Raw genomic sequence first — 26,863 nt, 5'->3', positions numbered from 1 at the left:
AAAATAAATAGATAAAATAAAATGAAGGTATTGTATCGATCTACAACTAATAAAAATTTTTCTTAACTCATACAGTCTTTTATTGCTTTCAATATCTTAGCTCAAAATCATTAAAACTGTTTAATTACATATTGACTTCCATTATAAATACTGGAATTATTATTTCATGAATTTTGTGGCAGTAAAATTTAGCTATATTAAATAAGGTAAAATAATTGAAAATGAGTTTCAAAACAATTTTTACAAACTCAAGACCATAAAGATAAGACAAAATCCAAATTATAAGAATCACTGAACACTTATAGCACGATGTGCCATCTGTCAAATTATTTTGACAAATGGATATTTTATAATTACCTTTCTTGATTCTACAGACTGTTTACTATATCCTATGTTATTTTTAAATACACAAAAAAGATAATTAATAGCTTTACTTAATTAAGAGTCCAAAGAACATTAGATAATACTTAAGGAAGTGACTCAGTCCAAAAGATGTTCTATTAACTTCAATTATACACAAAAGGCAAAGACATTACTTTGATAGTTAACATTTCCATCCTATAAAATGTTAACAGCAATTTAAAAAACGTATCTCTGTAATAAGGAAACATGACTTCTTTTTTGTTGTTTTGTGAATTCTTTGCTGATTTACAACTCTCATTTGGGAATAAACCACTACTATTTTCCATGTTTAACTGATTTTTTGATCCTCATTTATTGATTGTACAAGGCAGGTAGCTCTAATCTCTTAGGTTAAATTACTCTGGTAAGCAGTACAGGTTACATGCGAGACTAGAGATGCTACTTCTCTTCTATTTCATAAATTAAACTACATTCCTATCTCAGTACGCTGGTGCTAGTCTTTGTTATTTCACAATACTCCTACCCCTCCTCTCAAAATAGAGACTTCTCAAGACCCTGAAACAGGCCATGTCAATAAAGTTCTATGTATTTTTAAAAAGAAGATTCTGTAATATTTTTACCTTTTAAAACAGATCAGATTTATTTTTCCTAAAAACTGCAAACATCATATCTTTAAAGGCTATAATATAAATACATTCAGAGCAGAGAGGTAGGAAAGAGTATTACAGGTATGTGTGAAAGAGATAGAGATAGATAGAAATAACTAATGGAGTAGCTAAATCTTAAAAGTCAAGGGTAACATGAGATAGGTGACAGCTTAAAAAAAAACAAATCAAGAAATAAGAGTCCAAAGAACGTTAGGTACTATTTAAGGAAGTGAGCCAGTCCCCCCAAAAAGTAAGGAAGGGAGCTGCTGATTTTGCTATAAGCCTTGTAGTAATATTTGACTTTTTCAATTACCTTATATTTAAAATTATAAACAAAGATAAGACTGCTATTCTATTACCAGCTGTTTTAGTTGCTAAGCTCAGGAAGAGCTATTGCTTAACAGGCTGAGTGAGATACAGGGTTCAATCCCCAGCACATACATATATAAACAGTTAACAGTGAACTTATTTTCACTTAAAAAAGATGCTCTACCACTGAGCCACCTCCTCAGTCCTATCTATTTATTAACTTGCAATCCTCTTGTCTCAGTCTCCTAAATTGCTGGGTGACAGGTGTGTGCAACTGTGCCTGGAAAGAATGACAATTTTTAGACTCATATTAGGGTTTTACCTCCTAAGATTTCAAATTTACCTCTCCCTTTGTAACTCTTTTGGCTATTCATTCAAAATTTTAATGTTAACAGACATAAACAAACAGCACCTTTTAAATAATAGTGCTATTATAAGCACCTCATTTATCCTTAATGTTCTGTGAGGCAGGAACTATTCTTATCTCTATCTGACCCATGAGAATATTATATATAAAGACTTAAGTAATCTGTCTAAAGTTAGCAGTAGGTGACCAGAAATTAAATCTTGATAACTTGACCTTGAAGTATGTATGCTTATTCTGTATGATATTGATCTCATATTTTATGGTCATATCATCAAAAATCCTTTGTAAATATGTTCCTTTATTATTTTCTCTTCTCAAGATTAAGATTTATCTACAAAACTTTTAGAAGGACATGATTAGCTGGAAAGTCTAACAAAATTTCCCTCAAAATTCAAACTGATTTTAAAAACTTCTCCCAATTTCCATTTTGATCACAGGCTATAAAGCTGATTACATTATAATAAGCTCCTTAGAGTATGATCATTGTTTATTCATTTTTTATCATAATGGCTAGTAAAATTTCAGTATTAAACAACAAATGCCTAATGGACTCACTTTAATTTCTTAAATAAATAGTATAGTAAAATTACACAATATATAGAGCCTTTACCTCTTATATCCTAGGATTTTTATATGTAATCTTTTAAATAGTTTTTTTCCCTAAATTGACCTAGCATTAGGTGTTGTTTACAGCTGCTAAATAAAAATGAGAATCTTAGCAATTTTGCTTACTCTTAATTTATTCAATAGGATAAACTTTTCTTCATTCCCAAAATATATAATCCCACAATTTGCACAGAACTAAGTTTGTGGAATGTCTATAAACTTTCCTCTTTTAAAAACAGTTTCCAGCAAACATCACCATAAAAATGCATTTTAAATGTCAAAAACATAATTCCGCTAATCTCTTACTCAAGTAAACTTGCTACCAAAAATTTAGACAATACCTTAAATTAGATGATGCCATAAATATTTCAAAATCATTAACTGTTTAAATTAATTAATGTAGTCCCTTCTGTACCATGAGGTAAAATTCTTATTTCTACAAACTAAGAATTAAGTATCATATATTATGAATTTAATACATATTCATTATAGAAAATTTAGAAAACAGAAGCAAAGTGTCACTAGTAATACTTGATGACTGCTTTTTACTACCATTTTCCTATATCATCAAAAATACTAAGCTTAATGCAGAATAATATAGAAAAAGGGAAAATTTTTAATAACAATTTTATATAGCTAATTTAAAACTCATTTAATTTGGTATTTAGAATACAAGGAGAATACCATCACTTTCTATTCATTCAAAAGAAAACCCTATGAAAGCAGAGTAGAAATCACCAAGAATACTGCTAGATAATTATATGGGTAGAGTAAGAGATAAAAGAAACAAGCAGGGTCCATAAGACATTCACAAAACTAATTTTATATACGTGTACATCCCAAAACCATGTAATTTTTCTTTCTTCTAAAGAAAGAGAAGAAATATTCTCAGAGCCAACTGAAGTGCTAGTAGTAATTGCATGGTATTCTCAAGTGACTAGAGAATTTCCAGTAACCACATACAAAGTCCCTTTTCCTCAATTTTAATCCTCATACAGAACTGTCGTCCAGTTCTTGATCTTGCTGCTAATATTCAAAGGGAGTTTAACCATTTTAAACTCTAATGTGGAAAATATTTCCATTTGACCTCTGTATTTATCTGACTACTTCTAACATTTCCTTAAGCTTCGTGACTTTTGGGCACTTCAGGAAAACTTCTCTCTTGATTGCCTCCCTATTTTATTCCTGTGACAATTAAATTTTCTGGGCCCCAGGTTTTTAAAACTGTCTTAATACCTCCTCTATAACCATTTAACTTTAATTTTTTTTTGTTCTTTATATTTCGCCCTACCAAAAATCTGAGGAATATAGTTCAATCCATTATTTTTCTTTCTGGACTAAAAGTACTGTTTACAGTGTTTTCAGAGTAAAGAAATATAGGTTGTTTCTTTTTATAAGAGGCACACAGTTATAGTGAATAGTAGCATCTCTGAATATAATAGTTATAGTGGATAGTAATATCTTTGAAGCCAAAATGTCTGTTTGGGCCTTAGCTCCAAGATCTAGAGCAAATTATTATGTCTCCTTTTGTACTTCATCTGTACAATGAAGATGGTAATAGTACCTATCTTCAAAGAGACATTATGAAGATTAAATAAATTAAATATATATATAAAAATTTAGAACACTTTGTGGTATATAAGAATTTAATATCTATTTTGGCAATGATTTTTATTCTGCAATCAGATGTAAATGTCACTAGCATACTATAAATTTTTTGTTTTTAATTTTATTGAGATATAATTCATTTACTGTAAAATTCACCTTCTAAACATCTACCATTTATGAGTTTTCAGTATATTCACAGGGCTGCACAATCATCGCCACTATATAATTCCAGAATATTTCTCTCTCAAAAAAGAAAGGCCATTGTCCCTCACCCCAAGTACCTGGCAACCAAAAATCTACTTTCTCTATTGATCTGCGTATTTTGGACATTTCATACAAACACAATCCTATACTATGTGGCCTCTTGTGTCTGGCATTTTTACTCAGCATGATGACTACTACAAAGTTACATACATTATAGCATGTGTCAGTATTCATTCCTTATGGTTGCATACTAATCCACTGTATACATACACCACCTTTTATTTATCCATTCATTAGTTACTAGACATTTGAGTTATCTTTACTTTTAGTTTATTAAGAATAATCAATGTTGCTATAAACATTAAGTTAATTTTTTGAGGAACTGCCAAGCTGCTATGTTTTAAAAAGTGAACCTACTTAACCAAGTTTTATATGTCTATTTTTCAGCATTGTTATAACACTAAGACGGTTTCAGATTCATTCAGCCCTTAAAAGCTCCATCTTTATTACAGAAAATAATCTCTAAGGTTGAGATTTCACTTTTTACTAAACATCTTTGTCAAAAAATTTACTTTAAAACCTGTGGTGAAAATATAGATTATCCAGAGACAGAGAGACTCAGTCTTTTTGTATATTATACAAGAAAGGCTTTTAAAAGTTTATAAAACTATTTTGAGGATGTCAATTTCTTAGAGTAAGATGAATTTGAATATGTTGTTAAAAAAGTGTGGATAATTTTCACAATAAAAATGTCCTTCTCCAAAATTAAGAGAGGGCGGGGGGGAAAGGCTAGTAAATATGATTAATTTCCACAAAATGAAATAAGCCAACCCTCATCAAATTAAAGCTGATGATAAAATCATTTATGCAAAATGCTTGGCCCTCATATCAACATAAAAAGCAAACAATTTTCACCTTTTCATCAATAATACTGACCCAAACCAGAAATGTCTACTCAGTGAAAATAACACTGATACATTTCAAAGTTAAAATCACTTACCTATGTAGACTCTTTTGCTGTATCTCTGCATCAGTAACAGCACAAATACATGCAGTGGAATAAGGTTGATGATAAACACATAACCACCCCAAGCAGAGACCTATGAGAAAAGAAATGATATGATAATTTTTTACTTTTAAAAGTAGGCACATTTCATTCATCAAGACAATCTAAACATAATGAGCAAACATAAAACATTAGGACTTTCAGCAATTTGAAAGATGCTTAAATGTGGTATTACTTTTAAATAACCCATATACCCTTATTTTTATTGAAAATTAAAGTAACATGATTCCATAAATCCAATGTTTATCTCAATTCACTGAAGACAAATGTTCAAATTAAATGAGATTTAATAGGAAAGTTGAGAATATTTTAATTTGTGAATTGGCAATAAACAGACTGTCATGAAGACAAGGAGTTCTAAAATACAGACCATACATTTTTAGAATAAAAAACAGCTGTTACTTCAACTATTTTTGATGATAAATTTACTGCAAAAAAGCTCACTGAGAGTAGAACAATAAATGTAAGCATTCACATCTTAACTGAAAGAGATATGCAGATGATCTGAACATGCTCTAATATTCTTAAAAGTGCTAATTGGGTATGATTTTCCCCCCCCCTATAAATGAATTCTAAAGCAGGATAACTAAGGATATTCTAGTCTAAATTAATGAATATTCTAAAAATAAAATGTTTACTCTCCACAATATATTAATTTTTCAGTAATTCAATAATAGGCAATAAGCTCTTGCTAAGATCAACATTCTTGGATGTGCTCTAAGAATAATTGATACCAAAAGTCACCAAAAGGGGATATATATTAACATATACAATAAAATAATTCTTCCCTTGTCTCAAATATTCAGAAACCCTTGTTAAGGAACTGCCATCAGTTTGCCTGATACATATAAATAACTGCTTTAGTCACATACTATATTTCACCAAAATACAAAATTACCCTAAATAAACACGAGTTGCAACTGAAAGACTTCTGGTTAATTCCAAAGTTTAAGTATAAATTTCAAAGCATATGGGTTTGTTATTACTGAGGACAAATGCACAAGATGTTCCTCAGGCTTCAAATACTTTCACGGGGCCACAAATAACTTAAGAGTTCATTCTTATTCTATACAGTGATTTTTAAAAATTAGCTAACATTATTAACTTTCAGCACAAGACTACTATATAGGCTGCAGGTTGAAAAAGAGAAGCCAAAGAATGAATTGGTAGTACTGAACCCCAATTTTAAAGAAACTTAAAAACTGTGTAGGTAGTTTATAGGCTAACTTAGGATATGTGACCGTTGTTTAGTAATGACTCTAGAAAATTTCTAGAATTTTGAAAATGATGCATATCAATATACTACCTTATCTACTTTGACTCATTACAAATGAAGAACCAAAAACAATTTTGAGTAAATTTGATATTTGAAAAATACTTGATATTATGCTTATTAGTAATAATTTATTCTCAGTCTCTTAGAAATTCATCTTAAAAAAGATTTTTTTTCCATTTACTTTAAGGAATGAAAAGAGAACAGAATAGGCCAAAAGAACATCGTTTTTATAACCTTTCCTTTCATTCCTTCCATCTTTTTAGTTAATCTTTACTAGGGGTAGCATTTTTTTCTTATTTTTCTGCTCTAGGTCAACTTACTCAGTTGAGTACATAACGACTGTTAAAATTTAGATTATTTTACCATTAAGCAGTTACTCAGTGAATTCAAATACTGGAAAAATAATTTTAGTATGGCATTTAAAACTATTTGAGTGTTAAACAAAAGTTATTTCTTCTAAACATAGGTCTAAACTTAATATTTAACAGGAAAATTTCCCTGTTCTTTTTTAGTTTGTAATCTAACCCGAAAAACAAAAGCTAGAAACAATTTAAAAATTTTTAAACTTTAAGTCTAAATGTCATTGATCATTAAGTCTATAAAGGTCCTGGGGACAAGGGAAGAGGATTGGTAGCAATGTTAGGTAACACATTAGACAAAATCAAAATCCTTAAAGACTTCAGGAGAAAGGATGTAAAAAATTAGACCAGGGTTAGAAAAGAATGAGGAGGAATTATTCTAAATTCTAAATTAGAGCTCATATAGTTTCAAATATGAAATCTTACCATATAGAAATACGATAAACAGCAGCACATCGTCCAAAAAACTGACCCAGTTTTTACAGATTTTACCTAAAAATAAATAAATAAATACATGCACTTTAACCACTGGGCAGCAGACATTTTAAAATAACAGACTATTTTCCTTTTGTCATATGGTTTTCAGTAAAAATAATTATCTTAAAAGTAACAAATTACATTTTTCCACCTTAAACCTTAAAATGACTGTCAATAAATCGGGGCCTTAAGGAATAAGTTTGTTAAGTATATCTATAATTTTTATATGGTTGATTTACTTAGACCTAACAGTTTAACCTATGTGTCTTTATTTAAATATGCAATCACGTACATCTTACATATAATTCTTAGCATTTTTTAAAACTTTTCATTACTACACTTAGAAATTTTCTGATACCATAGTCAATAATATAAAAAAATTATAACACTAAAGTGCTATGATATGTAAGTAAAAATTTTCAAATACAAAGGCAATTTGTGATAAAAAGTCCAAAAGTTGATTAATCTGTGTCTTATAATGAAAGAAGAAATTTTCAAACATGAGTTTAACTGTCCATCTGAAAAAGCTAAGCATTAGCACCTTCAGAAAACTGAATTTAAGTTTTAGAAACACAAGATCTATCACTCCAGTGATAGATCTTAAAGAAGACTCTCAAAGAGTCTTCTTTAAAATGAGTATCCAAAAACATAAAAAAAAATAAAAATAAAAATCAATTGAATGAGTTCTACAATGAGTAATTCTTAAGTTTATCTTTTTGTCCTGAGAGGCAAATTCATATTTAAGTCTTCCTAACACAATAATTTCCAGAAATTCTTTACTTTTAAAATGAGTCTCTACATTAAAATAGAGATGACATCCAAACTTTGGAGAAAAGTAGTACAAAAAAGAATATAATGGAAGGGAGGGAGGGCAAGAAGAAGGAAGGAAGAGCAGTTCTAATTTATATCACTTAATGTAATTTATAGCACTTAATGTAATTAGGGAAGAAAGTATAATAAAATGCAGAAGGGAAAAGTGGTAATGCCAAAAATTGTACAGACAGAATAGACCAAAATACAATTTTTAGGCAGTATGGCAGGTGCTAGTGAAATGCAGACAGGTCTAATCCTAAGTGGAAATACCAGTACTCTGAGAAGATGAGGTAGGCAAAAAAGCAAAAAGGAATCCCAAGGAAAGGGCACAAAAAGTAACATGAAAATGGTGTCAACAGAGCCAACAAACCAACCAACCAAAGTTCAACCTAGAAACTGAGAGTAGAAAAGATAGGCTTATCCTAGCAAATTGGAGGTAGAGAAGAAAACTGCTATCAGGGAAAGTTGCAAGCGTCCATTTTTTCCTTTATATTTGTGTATCAGTTATTGCCTCTCAGCTCTTGATTGCATTCTGTCAAGATAAAGAATGAGATTCCCTTAAGTAAATACTCCTTTAAGGTGACTATGATGTTAAACTTTCTCAGCAGAGTGTTAAAGAAACACTGTATGTACGAGAAGGGGTACTCCTATCACTTCAGATGTATGCTAGGGGTTGGCAGTGTAGGTATGAACTCATCTAATGGAGCTGATGCCAGCATCAACTCAGAACAGTCTTTCTGTGACTGGGCAACCATGATCTGGTGATTCTTTCTATAGCATTCACGACCTGATGATAACCAGAGCTCCCATGCATATTCCAATTCCCCATTCCTTACCTGCCTGACTTAGAGGGTTGTCTATTGCCTGTTCAATAGCTCCACATTAGTTCCAGCCTGTCCAAACCATTGAACTATTCTGCTATTAATGGGCGGAACCATACCCTGTCCAAAGGGTTATTTATACCTTTCATGTTTGTCCTTCCTTGGGTACTTCCCCTCAGCCAGAGGTTACCATAGTTTCTCTGTCTTACTCTTTATCAGTTATACTTTTTTATATATAAATTTCCCTTTTAAAAAACCATACTGTGCCTGTTTCTCTCTCCTGACTGGATTTAGGTTACTATAATTTATCACAAGAAAATCAAGATGTATTTTACAACCACTAAAAAGTTCCTATTCCTGAATTTGCTCAGTCTCTCTAAAGCCAATTGGACTCAGGGAAAGTAAATCAAACACATTCTTCAGGACTCACTAATATACACATACACACACACACCAAAAAAAAAAAAAAAACTTTGGTAGATTATGTTGGACAAATAAATTATTAAGTCCTGCTCCAACTGTGGAGATAATACATGAAGGTGAGCTCCTCATTCAAAGGCACCATAGAGACTATGCAGTGAATAAGGGCACATAGTGGTCCTTACAGTTTCTGAATGTAAAAGGCATGAAAGCAGTTCTGGCTGGAACTACAAAATCTACAAAAAGCTTTATTGAGACAGTGATATTTGTAAGCAATGAGGCAGGAAAGATGAAAGAATTCAAATTACCCACAGTGGATCCAGTAGCGGGTACAGAAATGGAAGAAGTAGGGTGTGGAGTAAGTAGAAAAGTAATTGGTATGCCATATTTCAGAAAGCATATGTTTTGGAATTGATGAAAGACAGTATACACCAAATGCTAACAGAGGTGGGTAGCATAAACTAAGTTCTATAAAAACAGGAACGAGAGTAACAAAAATCTACCTGAGCAAATAGTCAAGATTTCAAAGAGGCAAGTCCCGAAGGAACATACATGGGGAGACAGGAAGAACAAAAGAGGAAATAGCCCCAAATGTGAAAGCAGATCAGCAAAACTATTCAAAAGGAACTGGAAAGACTTTAGGGTATAGATTTTGAATCTAGTTACTTAGTCTTTCTGAACCCCTATGGCTTAACCAGTAAAGTATCTTTTTATAAAATTGTCTTTCTCTCTTTGTTTTTTTTTTTTTTCTGGTAGTGCTGGGGATTAGAACCCAGAGTCTGGTGCATATAAGGCAAGCACTCTACCAACTGAGCTATATCTCTAGCCATCTTTATAAAATTTTGAGAATTAAATAAAAACCAAAAACCATCAAAAGCATAATGCCCTGTGTACAGCACTCAAAAGACATTCCAAACATTAGAACTTATCCTCATCATTTTGGAAGAAATATTGAACAAAATGATGAGAAATCAGAATTGAGTAACAGTGAAAGAAAAAAAAAGAGGGAAGAAAAAAAAAGGATGTTACAAGTAGATTGAGAAGTTAATTGGTTTCTGCCAGTATCTTCCTAAATCAATGAATAAGTTTATTATCTGAGTTCTCAGCTATTAAATGTAATTTATTAAATTAATAAAGAAAATCTTTTCTTCTAAAGCTGGTGAAAAAGGAGACTTTATCAAAGAAAAATTGACATAAGAGACATTTGTAGTTATACGGATGGAGATTCCCCACTGAAGGAAGAATGGGAGAGAGGAGAGAACAATCATTTCAGGTACTTGAAATCAAACAAATGTGAGAAATAGAGAACTGTGATCTTTTCACCTGAGCCTGCTCCAAAAGCATGCCTGGTAAAAATGGTAGTTTAATTAGATTGAGATTGCAGAAAAAAATAAAATGCTTTCTTGTCCAGGGAGGAAGACTTGATGCAGTATTGGGGGAGGTAAAAATGAAAAAACAGGATCAAATGGGGGGAAATCTGAAACTTAGCTTGTCTAAAGTTGTGAGAATAGTTAAGAACAGACTAGTCAGAAATCAATAAAACGATCCTGAAAATGAGAAAGCCAAATAAAAACAAAAACAAAACCCTGAGCTAAGCTTTCTACCTATCTTCGCTGACCAAGAAGCTACACACAAAGGGAAAACTTGAGAAAAGAAGCTAAAAGTAAAAGCCAAGGAAGGATTGAGAATTGGCTGGGACTTTGAACCATTTTTTTTTTTCCCAAATATTTACTTTTTAGTTGTAGTTGAACACAATATCTTATTTTTATGTGGTGCTGAAGATCGAACCTAGGGCCTCACAGGTGACAGGTGAGTGCTCTACCACTAAGCCACAATCCCAGCCCCTGAACTGTGTTTTATCACCCCATAATCTGACTAATCAACACAGAGCAGAAGCCTTATAAACCCAAATGTCTAAACACAAAACCTGCCCAAATTTTTGTCTGACATGCAATCTCTGATCATGGGGTGATCTTTAGAAAGCCAAGTTAAAATACAAAAATAAGAAATAAAAATAACTGAGCAAACAAATCAATAAAACATGACTGGGAGAGAGATTCTGCAGTTGGAGTCCAGGTAAATTACTAAAACAAACCAACATGTCTCAGAAAAATGAAAAGAATTCAGAGTTACTATATACCTAAAATGTCCAGCTTCAACAAAAAAATTACAAGACATGCAAAGAAATAGGAAAATATGATGCATATATCAAGGGGTGAAAGTAAGGGAGGTGGGAAGGACAAAAAAAAAAAAAAAACCCTCAGTGGATTTAGAGGACAAAAACTTCAATAAGCTATTATAAATATTTTAAAAGAACTAAAGGAGATCATATTCAGAAAATTAAGGAAAATATCTATTATGGTAGGGAATTTTGATGATGAAATTAAAATATATAAATCCTTATATGTGAGAAATAAGAACCAACTAGAAATTTTAGAGTTGAAAATTACAATGAAGAAATTAAAAATTCCTTAACTAGGCTTAATAGCAATTTTGAGATAGCAGAACAATCAGTAAAAATGAAAACTAGTCAATAGAAACAAGAGGTGATAAAGAGACAGAAGAAAATAATTTTAAAGAAATAATTATAACTTTCCTATTTTATAGTAAACACTAAACTACAGATCCATGAAATCTAACAAACGAACAAGTACAATAAACACATGAGAAAACACATCTAGACACACTGTAATTGAAGTGCTGACAGGTAAGGAGAAAAATCTTAAAAGGAGAAAAAAATGCATGGGGAAGTAACAACATGATTATTAGCTGAATTCGTATCAGAAAAAAAAAAAAGATGATAGAGGCAGAATGACACGCTCAGAATGTCAAAAGAAAAAGTATCAACCCTAAATATATTCCTATAAAACTATCCTTCAAAATGGAAGGCAGGCAAGAATTCTGGGAAAATGGTAGAATAAGAAATTCCAGAAATCTGCTCCCTACTTAGATAACCAATTGCACTGGCAGAATCTATTTCAGAACTTTGGAGTTGATAGAGGGATTATACCTTCTAGACAGGGAAGACTTGAACAGTAAATAAAGGTTAACTTTGGCCGCTCTCGGTTCTTAGCAGAGTAGCAGCTACCACCTATTCCTGAAGCAGCCTGAAGTTTGCAGAATTCAAAAACAATCCTGTCTTCTGAACACTGGGGATCACTTAGTTTTGGCTTCAAATCATGGAGGTGCAGACAAAGAGGCATACCAGCCAATGTTGTATCTTTTCCCACTGTTGCAAATCTCCCCAGGGCTAAGGTGACTTCCAGGGAATTTAAGTGGCTGGTACTTTTTTCTCCTTCATTTTCTATTTTGTTCCATTTTTGGAAGTCTGACATTGAAGATTATAACATTCAAAGCAGCCAAATATACATTAGAAATTGAAAAGTTATTGTGCATGCCCAGAGGAATGTCAGGACGTCAGAAATGGTTAATGAGTACATGAAAAGAGGTGCTCAACATCATTGTGGAAATAAAACCAAAGTTAAAAGTGTTGACAAGGATGCAGAGAAATTGAAACCCTTGCATACTTTTTGGTGGGAATGTAAAATGGTATAGCTATTGTGGAAAACAGTATGGCGTTTCTCAATAATTTTAAAACAATTAACATATAATCCAACAATTCCATGTCAAGGTATACACTCAAAAGAACTGAAAGCATGGTCTCAAAGAGATATTTGTAAACCCATGGTCAATGCAGCTAAAACATGGAAGCAATCCAAGTATCCATCTACAAGTGAATCAGCATTAAAGATGTGGTATATACGAATAATGGAATATTATCACAACTTTAGAAAAGAAATTCTGACATGTTACAATATGGATGAACCTTGAAGACATTATACTAAGGGAAATAAGCCAGCTAAATAAGACAAAATATTGTATAATTCCACTTTAGGAAGTACTTAGAATAGCCAAAGTCAGAGAGGCAGAAAGTAGAATGGTGATTGCTGGGAGCTGGCAGTGGGAGGGAATAATTGTTAAATGGCTACAGAGTTTCAGTTTTTCAAGATAAAGAGTATTCTGTAGATAGATGATTGTGATCAGTGCCCAATATGAATGTACATACTGCCACTAAAATGTATACTTAAAAACAGTCAAAACAAAAAATTTGTGTCTCACAATAGTTTTTAAAAAGTGAAAAAAATGAAGACAAAATTGACAGATTCTATTATTAGCAGATTTGTCCTACAAGAAATACAAAGGGAAGTCCTTTAGGCTGATACTAAAGTAAACCCAGACCAGACCCAAAAGAAAAAAATGAGGGCAATGGAAATGGTAAACATGAAGAACAGGTAAGACTCTACATTTTTTCTCTTCTTAATTTACTGGTAAAAATTATATAAATATTTTATTATAATCTGTACTGTTAGAGAAATAGCATTCATATAATACCACAGAAGAGGGAAAAAATAAAGTTGTGTTATAGCAGAGCTGCTATTATTTTATCACAATTATGTTTGTATTAATCTGAAGCAGACTGTTCTCAGTTCTCTACATCAACCAGTATAAATAACAAAGCTTAAAAAAAGAGTAATTAAAATGACAGTTAAAAATACATTTTAACACAAAAGAAAACCATAAATGGCTCATGCAAAGCAAATCATTTAACAAAAACTACATTAAATGTGAATGAACTAAAAATGCTCCGATCAAAAGGCAGTGATGGTCTAGATGAATTTTAAAAAAGCATGATCTAACTATACATAGTCTACGAAACCTTTAAATTCAGAGACACAAATAGTTTGAATTTAAAGAATGAGATGAGAGAAGCTGTGAAATAAATCAGAGTAGCAACTTGGTAGCAGTCAAACCAGGTTTAAGACAAGGAATACTTCTAGAGACAAAACTATTTCACTGTAAGAAAGGATTCATTACAATAGATGGGTCAATATACCAGGAAAATGTAAAAATTTCAAGTGTATAAGGACCTAATATAGATACTTAAATTCATAAAACAGAAACAAAAACTGACAATATTTTTGTGGTTGAATATTTCAATAACTACCTCTCAGCAGTTGACAGAACTTTAAAAAAGATAGATTTCATGCTAATCGAGGGTTCAGCAATTTTCTTGAACACACAAAGCAGTAAACATATAAGTTTAGGGGCCATATCTCTGACAACTCAAATCTGTCACTGCAATAGGAAAAAAAGCATAAACAATGTATAATGTGATGACCAGGGCTATGTTCCAGTAAGACTTTTATTTATAAAAGTGGGTGGCCTGCCTGTATTTGCCATAATTTGCTAAACCATAAGACAAGCCTCAATATATTTAAAAGGATTGGAAAATATGTTCTTTAACAATAGAAATAGAAATCAACAAGAAAAAAATATTCTGGGAACTCTCCAAATATTTGGAAATTAACATACTTCTGAAGAACACATAAGTCAAAGGAAGAAAATAAATTTGAAATATCTTGAATTATGTGACAATGAAAACACAACATATTAGATACAGAGGACAGCAAAAGCAGTAATTATAGTATATATATATTTTAATGGTTATATTAGGAAAATAGAAATAGATTTTAAAAAACCAAACCAAATGAAAAGTAGAAGTAAATCATAAACACCAAGAAATCAATACAACAGAAAAAAAAAAAAAATCAATGAAACCAAAAGTTACATGAAGCCAGCCAGACTAACCAAGGGAAGATAGAAATTACCAATACCAGAAAGAAAAGAGACATCAAGACAGACTGTGCAAAAATTAAAATAAGACTGTTATGAATAATTTCTGCCAATAAATTAGACCACTCAGATGAAACAAAAGCTTCAAAGCAGATACACATTGTCAAATTATTCATGAAGACAAAAATCAGACCAGAACTGTGTCATTTCAAAATAGAATTAGTAACTAAAGTCTTCATAAGTCCAATGGTGAATTCAATGTTAAAGAACAAATACCAATCCTATAAAAACTCAGAAAATAGGAGAAAACATTACCCTAACTTATTTTAGGAGTCTTTTATAATTCTGATACTAAAGCCAAAGACATTACAAGAAAAGAAAACTGCAGGCCAATATCCCTCATCAATATATAAGCATTACTTAACAAAATATAGGCAATATAAATCCAGATCATACATCTTGAATAAATGGAGTTTAGTTCAGAAGTACAAAACTGTTTTGACATCTGAAAATAATCAAGGCAGTGACTGCCTACTGGGGGTAAATTTTCAATCCTAGGGAACATCAGGCAACCTCTGGAGACATTCTGGCTGTTACAACTAGAGGAGAGGATGGGTGTGCAGCTGGCTGGTATTTATTGTATAGAGGCAATGCTCCTAAACATCCTACTTTTCCTAAATATCCTACTATACACAAGCATAAGAAATAATAAAATATTACCTGGCTCAAAATATTAATAATGTTGAGGCTGATAAACCATAAATTAATATAAAATAGGACAAAACTATGTGATCACCTCAAAAGACATTTGATAAAATCTAACACCCATTCATTATAAAAACTCTCAAACCTAAAATGAAGAACACTTTGTTAAGTTATGACAATGGACATCTTTCAAAAACCCACAGCTATATAATATTTCATGATAAAAGCCTGAATGTTTTCTGCTTAAAATCAGAAGGAAAGAATATCCATTTTATTTCTAATCAACATGGTATTAAGAGGTCCTACTCAGTACAATTAGGCAAGGAAAAAAAAAATTACTGTAAAGGTATGCATGTTGGAAAAGCAGCAATAAACTCCTCCCACCTTTCTGCAGATAACATGATCTTATTATGTATTAAAATCTAGAAGATAAAACAAATTTAACACCTAAGTTTATCAAAGTCACAGGATACATTATAAATACATAAAAATCTATAGTACATCCCAATTTTAAAATGTACTATCAAACTATAATAATTAAGACAGTGTACAATGAGGTTAAGTACATTCATCTAGATCAATAAAAGTCTAGATATAAATTCATAATTATGTTTTCCCTCTGAGATGGGGACAAAACAAGGTTGTCTTGTCTCATCACTTCCAATATAGTACTGAAGTCTTAGTAAATGCATTTAGATAAGAAAAGGAAATAAAAGGGATACAGACTGAAATCAAGTTGACACTTCTTCACAGATAATCCCAAAGAATCAAAAAACTATTGTTAACTACTAAGTGATTACACTTAGGATACAAGGTTAGTTCACAAACATCAATATACCAGCAATGAACAACCAGAATAGAAAATTAAAAACAAATACCATTTTGAGCACAGTACGTATAAGCACACATAAAAAATGAATACTTAGGAATGACTATCAGAATATATATAAAATATAAAGAAAACCAGCAAACTCTGATTAAAGAAATTAAAGATCTAAATAGATGGATATTCCATGTTTATAATAGAAAGATTCAATATTGTAAAATATGTTTTGGTTAAAAATACAAATACCAAAAATTTAAAAGTTTACATGGAAAGGCAAAGGACCCAGAAAAGCCAACACAATATTGAATAACAAGAACATCACACCTCCCATGCACAAGGCCCTGGGTTTGATCCCTAGCACCACAAAAAAGAAAGAAAAAAAGAAACAATATCACAGTACTGATAATACTTGACTTTGTGACTTATAAAACTATAGTAATCAAAACAGCATTATATTGTAGGAAAAACAAACAGATCAATGGAACAGTATGTAGCCTAGAAATAGACCCACAAAAAAAAAAAAAAAAAAAATCAATCGGTCTTTAACCAAAACCAATGGCAATTCTATAAAGGATGATTTTTTTTTTTAAAATGGGGCTGAAATAACTGGACATCCATACATAAAAGTAATAAATTTAGACACAGATTTTTACCTTTCACAAAACCCACCTCAAAATGGATTACATATATAAATATAATAAATTATATTATATATATAAATTATAAAATTTATAGAAAACAAAAAAATCTGGATAAACTTGGGCTTGGTGATGAGGTTTATTATTCTCAAAATACATAACATTAAATGTACAACCTATAATTAAATTTTAAAGTTTGAGAAGAATTTAAATTGGAAAAAAGGGCAAAACTAGCTATAGCCTAGGTGTAGCATAAAAACTACATTCCACTGCCATTTACAAATAATTTGTCTTTTACGTAATGGACAAATCCAGAGGAAAATTTAAGTGAATCCAAATGATTGGCTTACACAGAACTTTTTGGAAAGCATTTTTTAATTGGGTTTAGGGTATTGTTGAGCAATAACTTGACATAATAATTATCACAAGTTCTGAGATCCTTTGGTTTCAGAACAAGTTAACATTTCTTAATTGCTTTAAAAGAAATAAATATTTAGGACATTTTAAAGATAAAATTAAATTATTTTACCTAGGCAATACTCAAACACCTAAGATCCACACCAAAAAAATGCCACATGCATATGACCATTAAATAACTTCTTAAATGGAGTAAACAGAGAACATTTTCATATCACAGAAAGTTCTAGTGGAAAGTATTGTTCTAGATCTATAAACACAGGCCATCTCGTGTTTTGGCTCACAATACTAAAGATCTGGTGAATTCTTCTTGTGCTTAGAACACATGAAGCTGCAACACAGAATGTTATTGTCACTCCAACAATGAGGAAAAAATCATGGCTAATGTACAAAATATTTAAGTTTCCTTAAACTTATAAAACTAAAGTAACAAGGCAAATAAATAAGCAAATGTTAGGATGTCCCAACTGTGGATTCAGATACAGGTGTTTCCATTCATAAGCTCCTTCCTGTGGAACCACAATGGGTTGTCATGAGAGATTTAGAGAAGGGTAGAAAACTCAAGTCCCCTTAGTGACACTATCAGTTACTGGGGAAATTAGAAAACATTTCAATTTAGGAACAGGGTTGTAATTCAGTGATAGAGCTTATACTCATATTTAGGACATATAATCCCCAACCCCTTTTCTATCCCTAAACCCCCGGAAAGAGATAGAAAAAAGATTGAAAAAGAAATACTAATGAAAAAGAAACTACAATGAAAACACTGCATAGCAAAATTTATAAAATTTCTACACAGAAACTTGTACACAAATATCTGCATTTGTCCAAAATGTGTTCATAAAAGTTCATAGAGCATTGTTTGTTATAACCAATAGGAAAAAATAATCCGAATTTTTTTCAAATGAAAAATACACACATTGCAATAATTCACACAATGAAATATTGTAACCCATAAATAGAAATGAAGTATTGATGTATGATACAAAATAAATCAAACTTGAAAATCCCATTAGGTGAAAGAAGCCAGATATAAAATGCTACATATTATGATTCCATGTACATAGAATTCCAGGATAGGCAAATTCATACAGGCAAAACGTAGATTATTTGTTCTTAGTGGGTGAGGGGATGCAGCAATGAGAAGTGAACAATAGTAGACTGGTGCTCCTTTTGCTGTGATAAAAATGTTCTATAATATTGGTAACAGTGATGTAAATATATGCAAGGTAAATACACTAAAAGCCACTGAACTGTACGTTTAGTTTAAAGAGTAAACTTTATGATACACAAATTATTTTGCTATTTAAAAAACCTGTGAGGTACAGAGGGAAATTCACAGCTCTAGATGTTATTAGAAGAGATCTCAGTTACTAATCTAATGAGCTAGAAAAATTAAAACAAAAACTAAAATAAATCAAATAAGAGCTAATAAAATATCCCATTCATGGATGGATTAGAATACCAGCAAAACAATTCTCCCCAAACTGATCTACAGAATCAATGCTCTCCAAAATCATATCCCAGAAAGCTTTTATTAGAAGTTAATAATGTGATTCTAAAATTTACATGAAGCAATTAGGACCAAAAATCATTCTGAAAAAGAACAAAGCTGCATTATTTATGCAATCCGATTCCAGAAGCTTCTATAAACCAATCAATACAACATGGTATACTGTAGTAAAGATAGATACATACAGATCAACAGAACAGAAAAGTTTCTAAATAGATCCAGAGGTATAGCCAATTGATAGTCTCACGAAGCTATCAAGGTGGGTAATTCAGTGAAGAAAGGTTAGCATTTTTCATCACATGATGTTTTAGTGACCGGATTTCCAAATCCAATGAACCTCAAACTCTTAATCTACATATACAAGAAAATTATGTCAAATTCATTCCACTGTGTTTCCTATCCCTCCTCCCTTCCTTTCATTCCCCTTTCTCTAAGCTACTGAACTTCTATTCTCCCCTAACCCCTCTTATTGTGGATTAGCTTTCACATATCAGCAAAAATATTCAAACTATGGTTTTGGGGGATTGCCTTATTTCACTTAGCAGATAGTCTCCAAATCTATCCATTTACTGGCAAATATCATAAAGTCATTCTTTGTAATGGCTCTGTAATACTCCATTGTGTATATATACCACATTTTCTTTACCCATTTATCTGTTGAAGGGTACCTAGGTTGGTTCCATAGCTTAGCTATTGTGAATTGTGCTGCTATAAACAATGATGTGGTTGCATCACTATAGTATGATGATTTTAAGTCCTTTGGGTTTATATGCCAATGAGTGGGATAACTAGGTCAAATGATTCCATTCCAGGTTTTCCAAAGGAATCTCCCTACTGCTTTCCAGAGTGGTTGCACCAATTTGGAGTCCCAACAGCAATGTATGGGTGTAACTTTTCCCCCATCCTTGTCAATGTTTATTGTGACTTGTATTCTTGATAACTGCCGTTCTGACTGGAGTTATGTAATATAGGTGTAGTTTTAATTTGCATTTCTCTAATTGCTAGAGATGTTGAACATTTTTTCATATATTTTTAACCATTTGTATTTCTTCTTTTGAGAAGTGTCTGTTTTATTCCTTTCCTTTGCCCATTTACTGACTGGTTTTACTTGTTTTTTAATTTTGAGTTCTTTGTTTATTCTGGGTATTAATGTACTATCTGAGGAATAAGTGGCAAAGATTTTCTCCCATTCTGTTGGCTCTCTCTTCACACCTGATTGTTTTCTTTGCTGTGAAGCAGCTTTTTAGTTTGATGCCCTCCCATTTATTGATTTTTTAAATTTTTACTTCTTGCATTTTAGGAATCTTGTTAAGAAAGTCAGTTTTTGAGCCAATATGTTGAAGTGTTGGGCCTACCTTTTCTTCTAGTATGTGCAGGATTTCTGGTCTAATTCCTATGTCTTTGATCAACTTTTGAGTTTTGTGCAGAGTGAGAGATGGGAGTTAAGTTTCTTTCATGTTAAAGAGGGTATCTTTTCTCCGATGTGTGTTTTTTGATATCTTTGTCTAGTATGAGGTAACTGTATGTGGGTTTGCCTGTGTGTCTTCTACTTTATTCCATTGGTCTTCTGGCCTGTTTTGGTGTCAATAACATGCTGTTTTTGTTACTACAACTCTTGTAGTATAACTTAAGATATGGTATTGTGATGCCTCCTGCTTTGCATTTCTTGCTATAAAACTACTTTGGCTATTCTGGACTTTTTATTTTTCCAAATGAATTTCATGATTACTTTTTCTATTTCTATGAAGAACATAATTGGAATTTTGATAGGAATTGCATTAAATCTGTATAGCACTTTGGGTAGTATGGCCATTCTGACAATATTAATTCTACCTATCCAAGAACATGGGAGATCTTTTCATCTTCTAAAGTTCTTCCTCAATTTTTTTCTTTAGTGTTTTCTAGTTTCCCTTGTAGAGATCCTTCACCTCTTTTATTAGATTGATTCCCAGTCTCTTGTGAATGGAATGGTTTTTCTAATTTCTCTTTTAGCTGATTAGTCACTGGAGTACAGGAACACAGTTGATTTCTCAATGTTAATTTTGTATCTTGCTACTTTGCTGAATTCATTTATGAGTTCTAGAAATTTTCTGGTAGAGATTTTTGCATTTTCTAAGTATAGAATCATGTTATCAGCAAACAAGTTTGAGCTCTTCTTTTCTTATTCATATCCTTTCAATTTCTTTCTTTTACCTACTTGCTCTGGCTAGTTTCAAGAATATGTTTTTATTTCGAGGAAAAAGATTTTGAGACAGGATATTACTAAGTTGCTCAGAGCCTTGTTAAATTGCTGAAGCTGGTTTTGGATTTATATCCTTCTACCTCAGTCACAGCTCAGTCACAGTGCTCAGCATATTATATGAATTTCATCTCAATTTTGAAAATTTTTAAAAATATGGAAAATAGTTTAGGACATAATTTTAATGGTTCAGACGCATACATTAAAAGAAAATAAGCATACATGCCATTTTTGTATTTCTAAAGAGTATAACTTTTAAAAAAATGTGCCCAAATGTAAATGATAGTTACCTTGGGTTTTTTTTTCTTTCTGTTGTTTAAAATTTTGCACAAACAGGACATTTTTTCCCCCTAATTCATTAGAGAATATATCAGCCTAGCTATCCAGACTTTCAAATTAAAATACTGTGTTTGCTTCAGATTATCTGTTTAAAAAAAAAAAAAAAAAAAAGTTTTAACTACAATAAGTTGAAGCTCCTTTAATTCTGCTTTCTCGATCACCCAAGCAGATTCAGGAAAAAAACACTATAATCAAAGTAGGGTATATGAAGAACATATACCATATTTTGTACTTTCATTATAAACAGGTATAAACAAAGATAGGATAGTTTGTATTCTTTAAAATTTACATAAAAGATTTATCATGCCTATTCTACTGCAACTTACATCTTGATAATACCAGGTAGAAAATGTATTATTATTTTTGGTACCAGGGATTGAACTCAGGGACACTTGACCACTGAGCCACATCCCTAGCCCTATTTTGTAGTTTACTTACAGACATGGTGTCTCACTGACTTGCTGCTTAGTGCCTCGCAGTTGCTGAGGCTTGCTTTGAACTTGAGGTTCTCCTGACTCAGCTTCCCAAGACGCATGTGCCATCGCGTCCAGCTTATATGTATTATTTTTATAATTAAAAATTATGTTTATTAAATGGTATTAAACAGATTTCAAATTTAAAATTTTTTTCTCAGCTGCTCATAATAAATGAGAAGAGTTTTTAAAAACATTTTTTGATGAATACAGCAGCACTGGCAACATCCTACTGCTTGCTATTATATTTATCTCCAGGGGTGCTTTTCTTTTTTCTCTTTTAAAACATAAGATCAAGACACCGTCTCTATTAATCATACTACAACATTCTCTTCTGGAATTTCAGGCCAGAGCACAAATATCTACTAGCCAACTGATTTTACGTAACATTAAATAATTTTTAAAGAAGGAAAAAACAAAACATGCTGCCATCCCCTCATTTCGTTAAAACATCCTTAATTTAAAAAGTACTGATACACAAAGCTTTTGGGCAATGTCTATCACTGAAAAAGTAGAACGCATAAGTTAAAGCTAAAATAATACATAAATTCAAGCTCTGAGTTGAACACAATAAGAAGCAGCATCATATTATATGCAGAAAAAATTAACCAAATTTAAATAATTTGTCAATAGCAAAATAAACACTGCGAGTTTCTAAAACAGAATTTAAAAATTTCAAGCCAAACTATTTTCTTTCTTTTTTCTATTTCTGACCTCTCTCCCTCCAAACACACACAAACATCACATGTTGTTTTGTGATAGCCCCTGTTTTGGAGGTATGACTTATAAAGAAAGAATAACTGTTATTATCACCTCTAAATTAATATCAGGATTATTGTGAAATATTCAAAAATGTATATACACACACACAAATTTATCTAATAATGTAGAAAAAATAGTGCCTGACATATTTTAAGTTGTTACCTATTATTAAATTTACTAAGAATAATAATAAAGATTTTGTATGGAACTACAAGTAGTAAAACACAAAAGTGTACAATCTCAGGCGTTTCAGCGGAAAGGTCATAGGCATTAATGGTAGCAAATCATTAAGTGTTACTTACCCATAAGTAGTATGTGAACTGAAGTGCAAAAATAGCAATGCCTTCATTATCAAAGGATCCAGCTACAGACCGAGATATGTAACCTGGTACAATAGCAATAAAACAAGCAGCTAAAAGTCCTGCTCCTTGGTTCCAAAGTTCTCTGGTAAGCAGGAAAGTAGATATAGATGTAAGGCCGCTAAAAGTTGGTGCAAGGAATACACATACATCTCTTATGTGAACTGTTATGTTCAATGTATTTAAAATCCAATGGATAAGGCCAGCTGTTATCATTAACCCTGGATAAACCTAGGAAGAAAAAAGAATGGGAAATGTAATTACATATAAAATGAGGTGTATAAAAATGTTAACATTCATTCTCTTCTTTATAATATTACAAATTGTTTACAGTAAATTTGAGAATAAGTGTCAAAAAAGATTGCCATTTTTACGTAGTACAAAATAAAATCTTTTCTGATTAGATAAAAAAGAATATGAAATAGGACTGGGGTTGTGGCTCAGCACAAGAGCGCTCACCTAGCATGTGCGAGGCCCAGGGTTCAATCCTCAGCACCACATATAAATAAATAAATAAAATAAAGGTATTGTGTCAATTACAACTAAAAAAATATTTTTTTAAAAAAAGAATATGAAACAATGATTAAAATTAAAATTTTTTAACAAAGCTAAACTACAGGTAAACTTTTTTTTAATGATTCCACTTATTCTTTCTCTCACTCCTAAAATAGTGTTTCAATTTAACCTATCCTAAAGATTGGGATTTTTAACACACTTCAATTTTGTTCATACTGTATGCATATAAGAAAAGGAGAAAAGGGAGACAAAACAAAGTTGTATGTAAAATATGTTTAGATATGTTTAGTTAGCATTTATAAATAACTCTGCCTTCCTTTTAAGCTCAAGATTTGGAAAGCAAACAATTCTAGCTAAGAAAAGAAGGACCAGTTGGTGAATTCAAAGATAACTTTATGAGATTTCTGAAAGGTTGAAGATTTTATGTCAAAGTATTTAGGAATGGAAGGGAAATAATATATAAGAAATGGCCAGTTAACAGTTAAAATCATGTTTATCCAAAAGAGAAACATTAAGAAGATTCAAACAATGGTAAATTTTATTTTTAGCTTTTCCTTGGTGATTAAAATGTGCATTTACATCTGCATCCCTAGCTAACTCCCAAGACTCCTTTTTTTCCATATCTAAAATTACAAAGATAAAATTATAAATTCCATATTTTGACTATACTATTTGAAATTGCAAATCCCCCTGCCCTATAGTCTTCAACTCACTCCCTTGCTTTTTCTCTGTAACACTTGTCATCATTTGACATACTATTTATCAACTATTAAGTGCCCACTCTCACAATAACATAAGTTCCAGAATGGCAAGAATTTTCCCCACAGTTTTAAGAATAATAACTGGGACAAAGTGGATCCTCAATACCTAACTAATGCATGGAAGAAGAAAGGGACTCAAGGAAGGAAGAAAAAATATAGTAATTTATCATCATTCTTACAAAACAGAAATTTTCTTTCATTTCACATTCAACACTAGGTCCCACTATATGATTTTGTCAGCAATCATGTAAGAAAATGGAAATGAATGTGAAAACACTTCTTAAGATAATTCAATATGTCCATATAATATGGCCAACTGAGCAACAGCTAACAGACTAAAATACATAAAAGTACTACATGGAAGGACCCAAAACAAAAAAATAAAATCCCAGAAACAAACAAACAAAGCCACATTCAATTAAAAAACAAGGCAATTTTCCAGAGATCAAAAATATAGATGAAATTCAAAGTAGGTACTAATGTTATGGTAGCCCATAAAAGGAAGGAAAAGAAGCGGTGGGGGGGACCAACAACCCAGACTTGATAGAGACCTCAGGAACTAGGGTCAGAGGGTTTTCACCCAACAGAAGGATCAGAGAGACCTTATTCTCAGCACAAAGTCAGGTCCTGTTCATGAAACTAAACTAGACAAATTCTACTCATCCAACAAGTGAAGCAGTAAGGAACTTTGCCTTTCTTCCACAGCTTTGAACAGAAACTAAGTCCTAAAGGAGAAATAAAAAACTCACTGAAACGTGTGAATGCAGGTTCCAAATTTATTATAACATTAGGTTTAAGAAATCTTAAGTTGAGAAATAACCTCTAAAAATGTTCTAAAACCAGTGATGAAACCCCTAATGATCTGAAGACAAAGATTATTACAGGGTTGGCCCTAAATCCCAGGACTCCTTAAGTACAAGTACAACAGGCCTCCAGTGAAGATGAATTCAAGATAAAAAGTTATAAAATTGAAGGAAACAAATTATAGCCATCAATCAGGCCTGTAAGATTAGCACCATAAGAACTACAGGTAATAGACATTGACCATCACCGCTACCATTTAATACCTCTCTAATTCACAATGGAGACTATCACAATTACTTTAGTGTGTCTTCATCTCTATTTACATCAGGATAAGATGCTCCAAATTAGAACACCTTACTATAATGGAAAACATGTTGTTTCTAAATAGAGAGGACATATGCAAAGTGTGAATATATCCTAGGCCACAAAACAATTTCTCAATTTAAAGGGTTCAAATTGTACACAATTTGTTGTATAACAGCAAAACATTTGAAATATCAAGAAAGATAACTGTGAAATCTTCTTATGTTTAGAAGTTAAATACAATTTGAAATAACCCAAGAGTTAAAAAAAAATAACATAATGATAATGAAAATACTAAACAACAAAACTTATGGAAGAACATGATACAGTATAGTAATTAGTGTGAAAGTACAGCTTTTCACACAAAGAAAATTTGAAAATTACTTAGCAGATCATCTCAAAAAACCAGGAAAAGAACATTAAAATAAACTTAAAGAAATGGAAGAAAAATTGAAGTTAACAGAAAATAAACATATAACAGATAATCAACAGTGCCAAAGTTTCTCTGGATTAAGAAGAAAACTTAATGAAACTGACAAACCTTTGGTGAAACTGATCAAGGGGAAGAAAAAAAAAAATCAAACAAAGATTTCCTCAATAGCTGCCTTGTCTTTCACCTTCTCTTTAAAATTCTTATACTCAAAATTCTTAAATTATATTAACCAAGTTGCTACGGAATAGAATAAAACAATCTAAACTTGAGATACAGAATAGAATAAAACAATCTGAACTTGAGATACACTGTGACAGTAGATCCCTATCTAGCCTCTACCATTTAGAAATAGTGGCCACTGTGAACTAACCCCAAAACAAAAACAGGTTGGGAGAAAATTTATCAAGAAAAGAATCTATGAAAATACTGGGTAATTAGCCACAGAAAATGTTGTAAATTATACAAAGTTTTCAAGAAACTCTTTCCCTTTAGCAATTAACAATTTACATAAGTAACCATAAAATTTTACAATTAATAAAAACAACTACTAATATACTTACAGTACCACCTACTATTCTTCCTAGTGGATACCATGCTCTTTCATCAAACCAATTTAAAAATTCATAGAACCCATGAGATGCAAGATGATGTGTTGATCTATAGTTAAACCTGAGAGAAAAGAGAAAAACAATGTTATAAAACCAATTAACAGAAAAAAATAGCTCTTTATGTTAAATTTTGTGGCTATACATATATATTTTTATAGTATTTTTCTCCAACTCAAATAGATAAATTACCTAAAAAG

The 26,863-nt window shown here is 31.5% G+C and overlaps 1 protein-coding gene across 2 annotated transcripts in view; it reads right to left on the bottom strand.

Moving 5' to 3' along the window:
* Positions 1-26,863, bottom strand: part of Stt3b (STT3 oligosaccharyltransferase complex catalytic subunit B) — a 91,554-nt gene that overhangs the window by 28,320 nt on the left and 36,371 nt on the right. For both annotated transcript variants that reach the window (XM_046437452.2, XM_046437453.2), the window contains 4 exons: positions 26,619-26,727; positions 23,185-23,472; positions 7,232-7,297; positions 5,105-5,204 (listed from right to left, as the gene is read on the bottom strand). In XM_046437452.2, coding sequence (XP_046293408.1) covers positions 5,105-5,204; positions 7,232-7,297; positions 23,185-23,472; positions 26,619-26,727 — 563 coding nt within the window. The remainder of the gene's footprint in view (positions 1-5,104; positions 5,205-7,231; positions 7,298-23,184; positions 23,473-26,618; positions 26,728-26,863) is intronic.

Source organism: Marmota monax, unplaced genomic scaffold, assembly GCF_021218885.2.
Source record: "Marmota monax isolate L192 unplaced genomic scaffold, Marmota_monax_Labrador192_F-V1.1 WCK01_AAM20220418_F8-fsc00021, whole genome shotgun sequence".
Classification (NCBI taxonomy): Eukaryota; Metazoa; Chordata; class Mammalia; order Rodentia; family Sciuridae; genus Marmota; species Marmota monax.
This window is presented reverse-complemented; position numbering and strand designations above follow the sequence as displayed.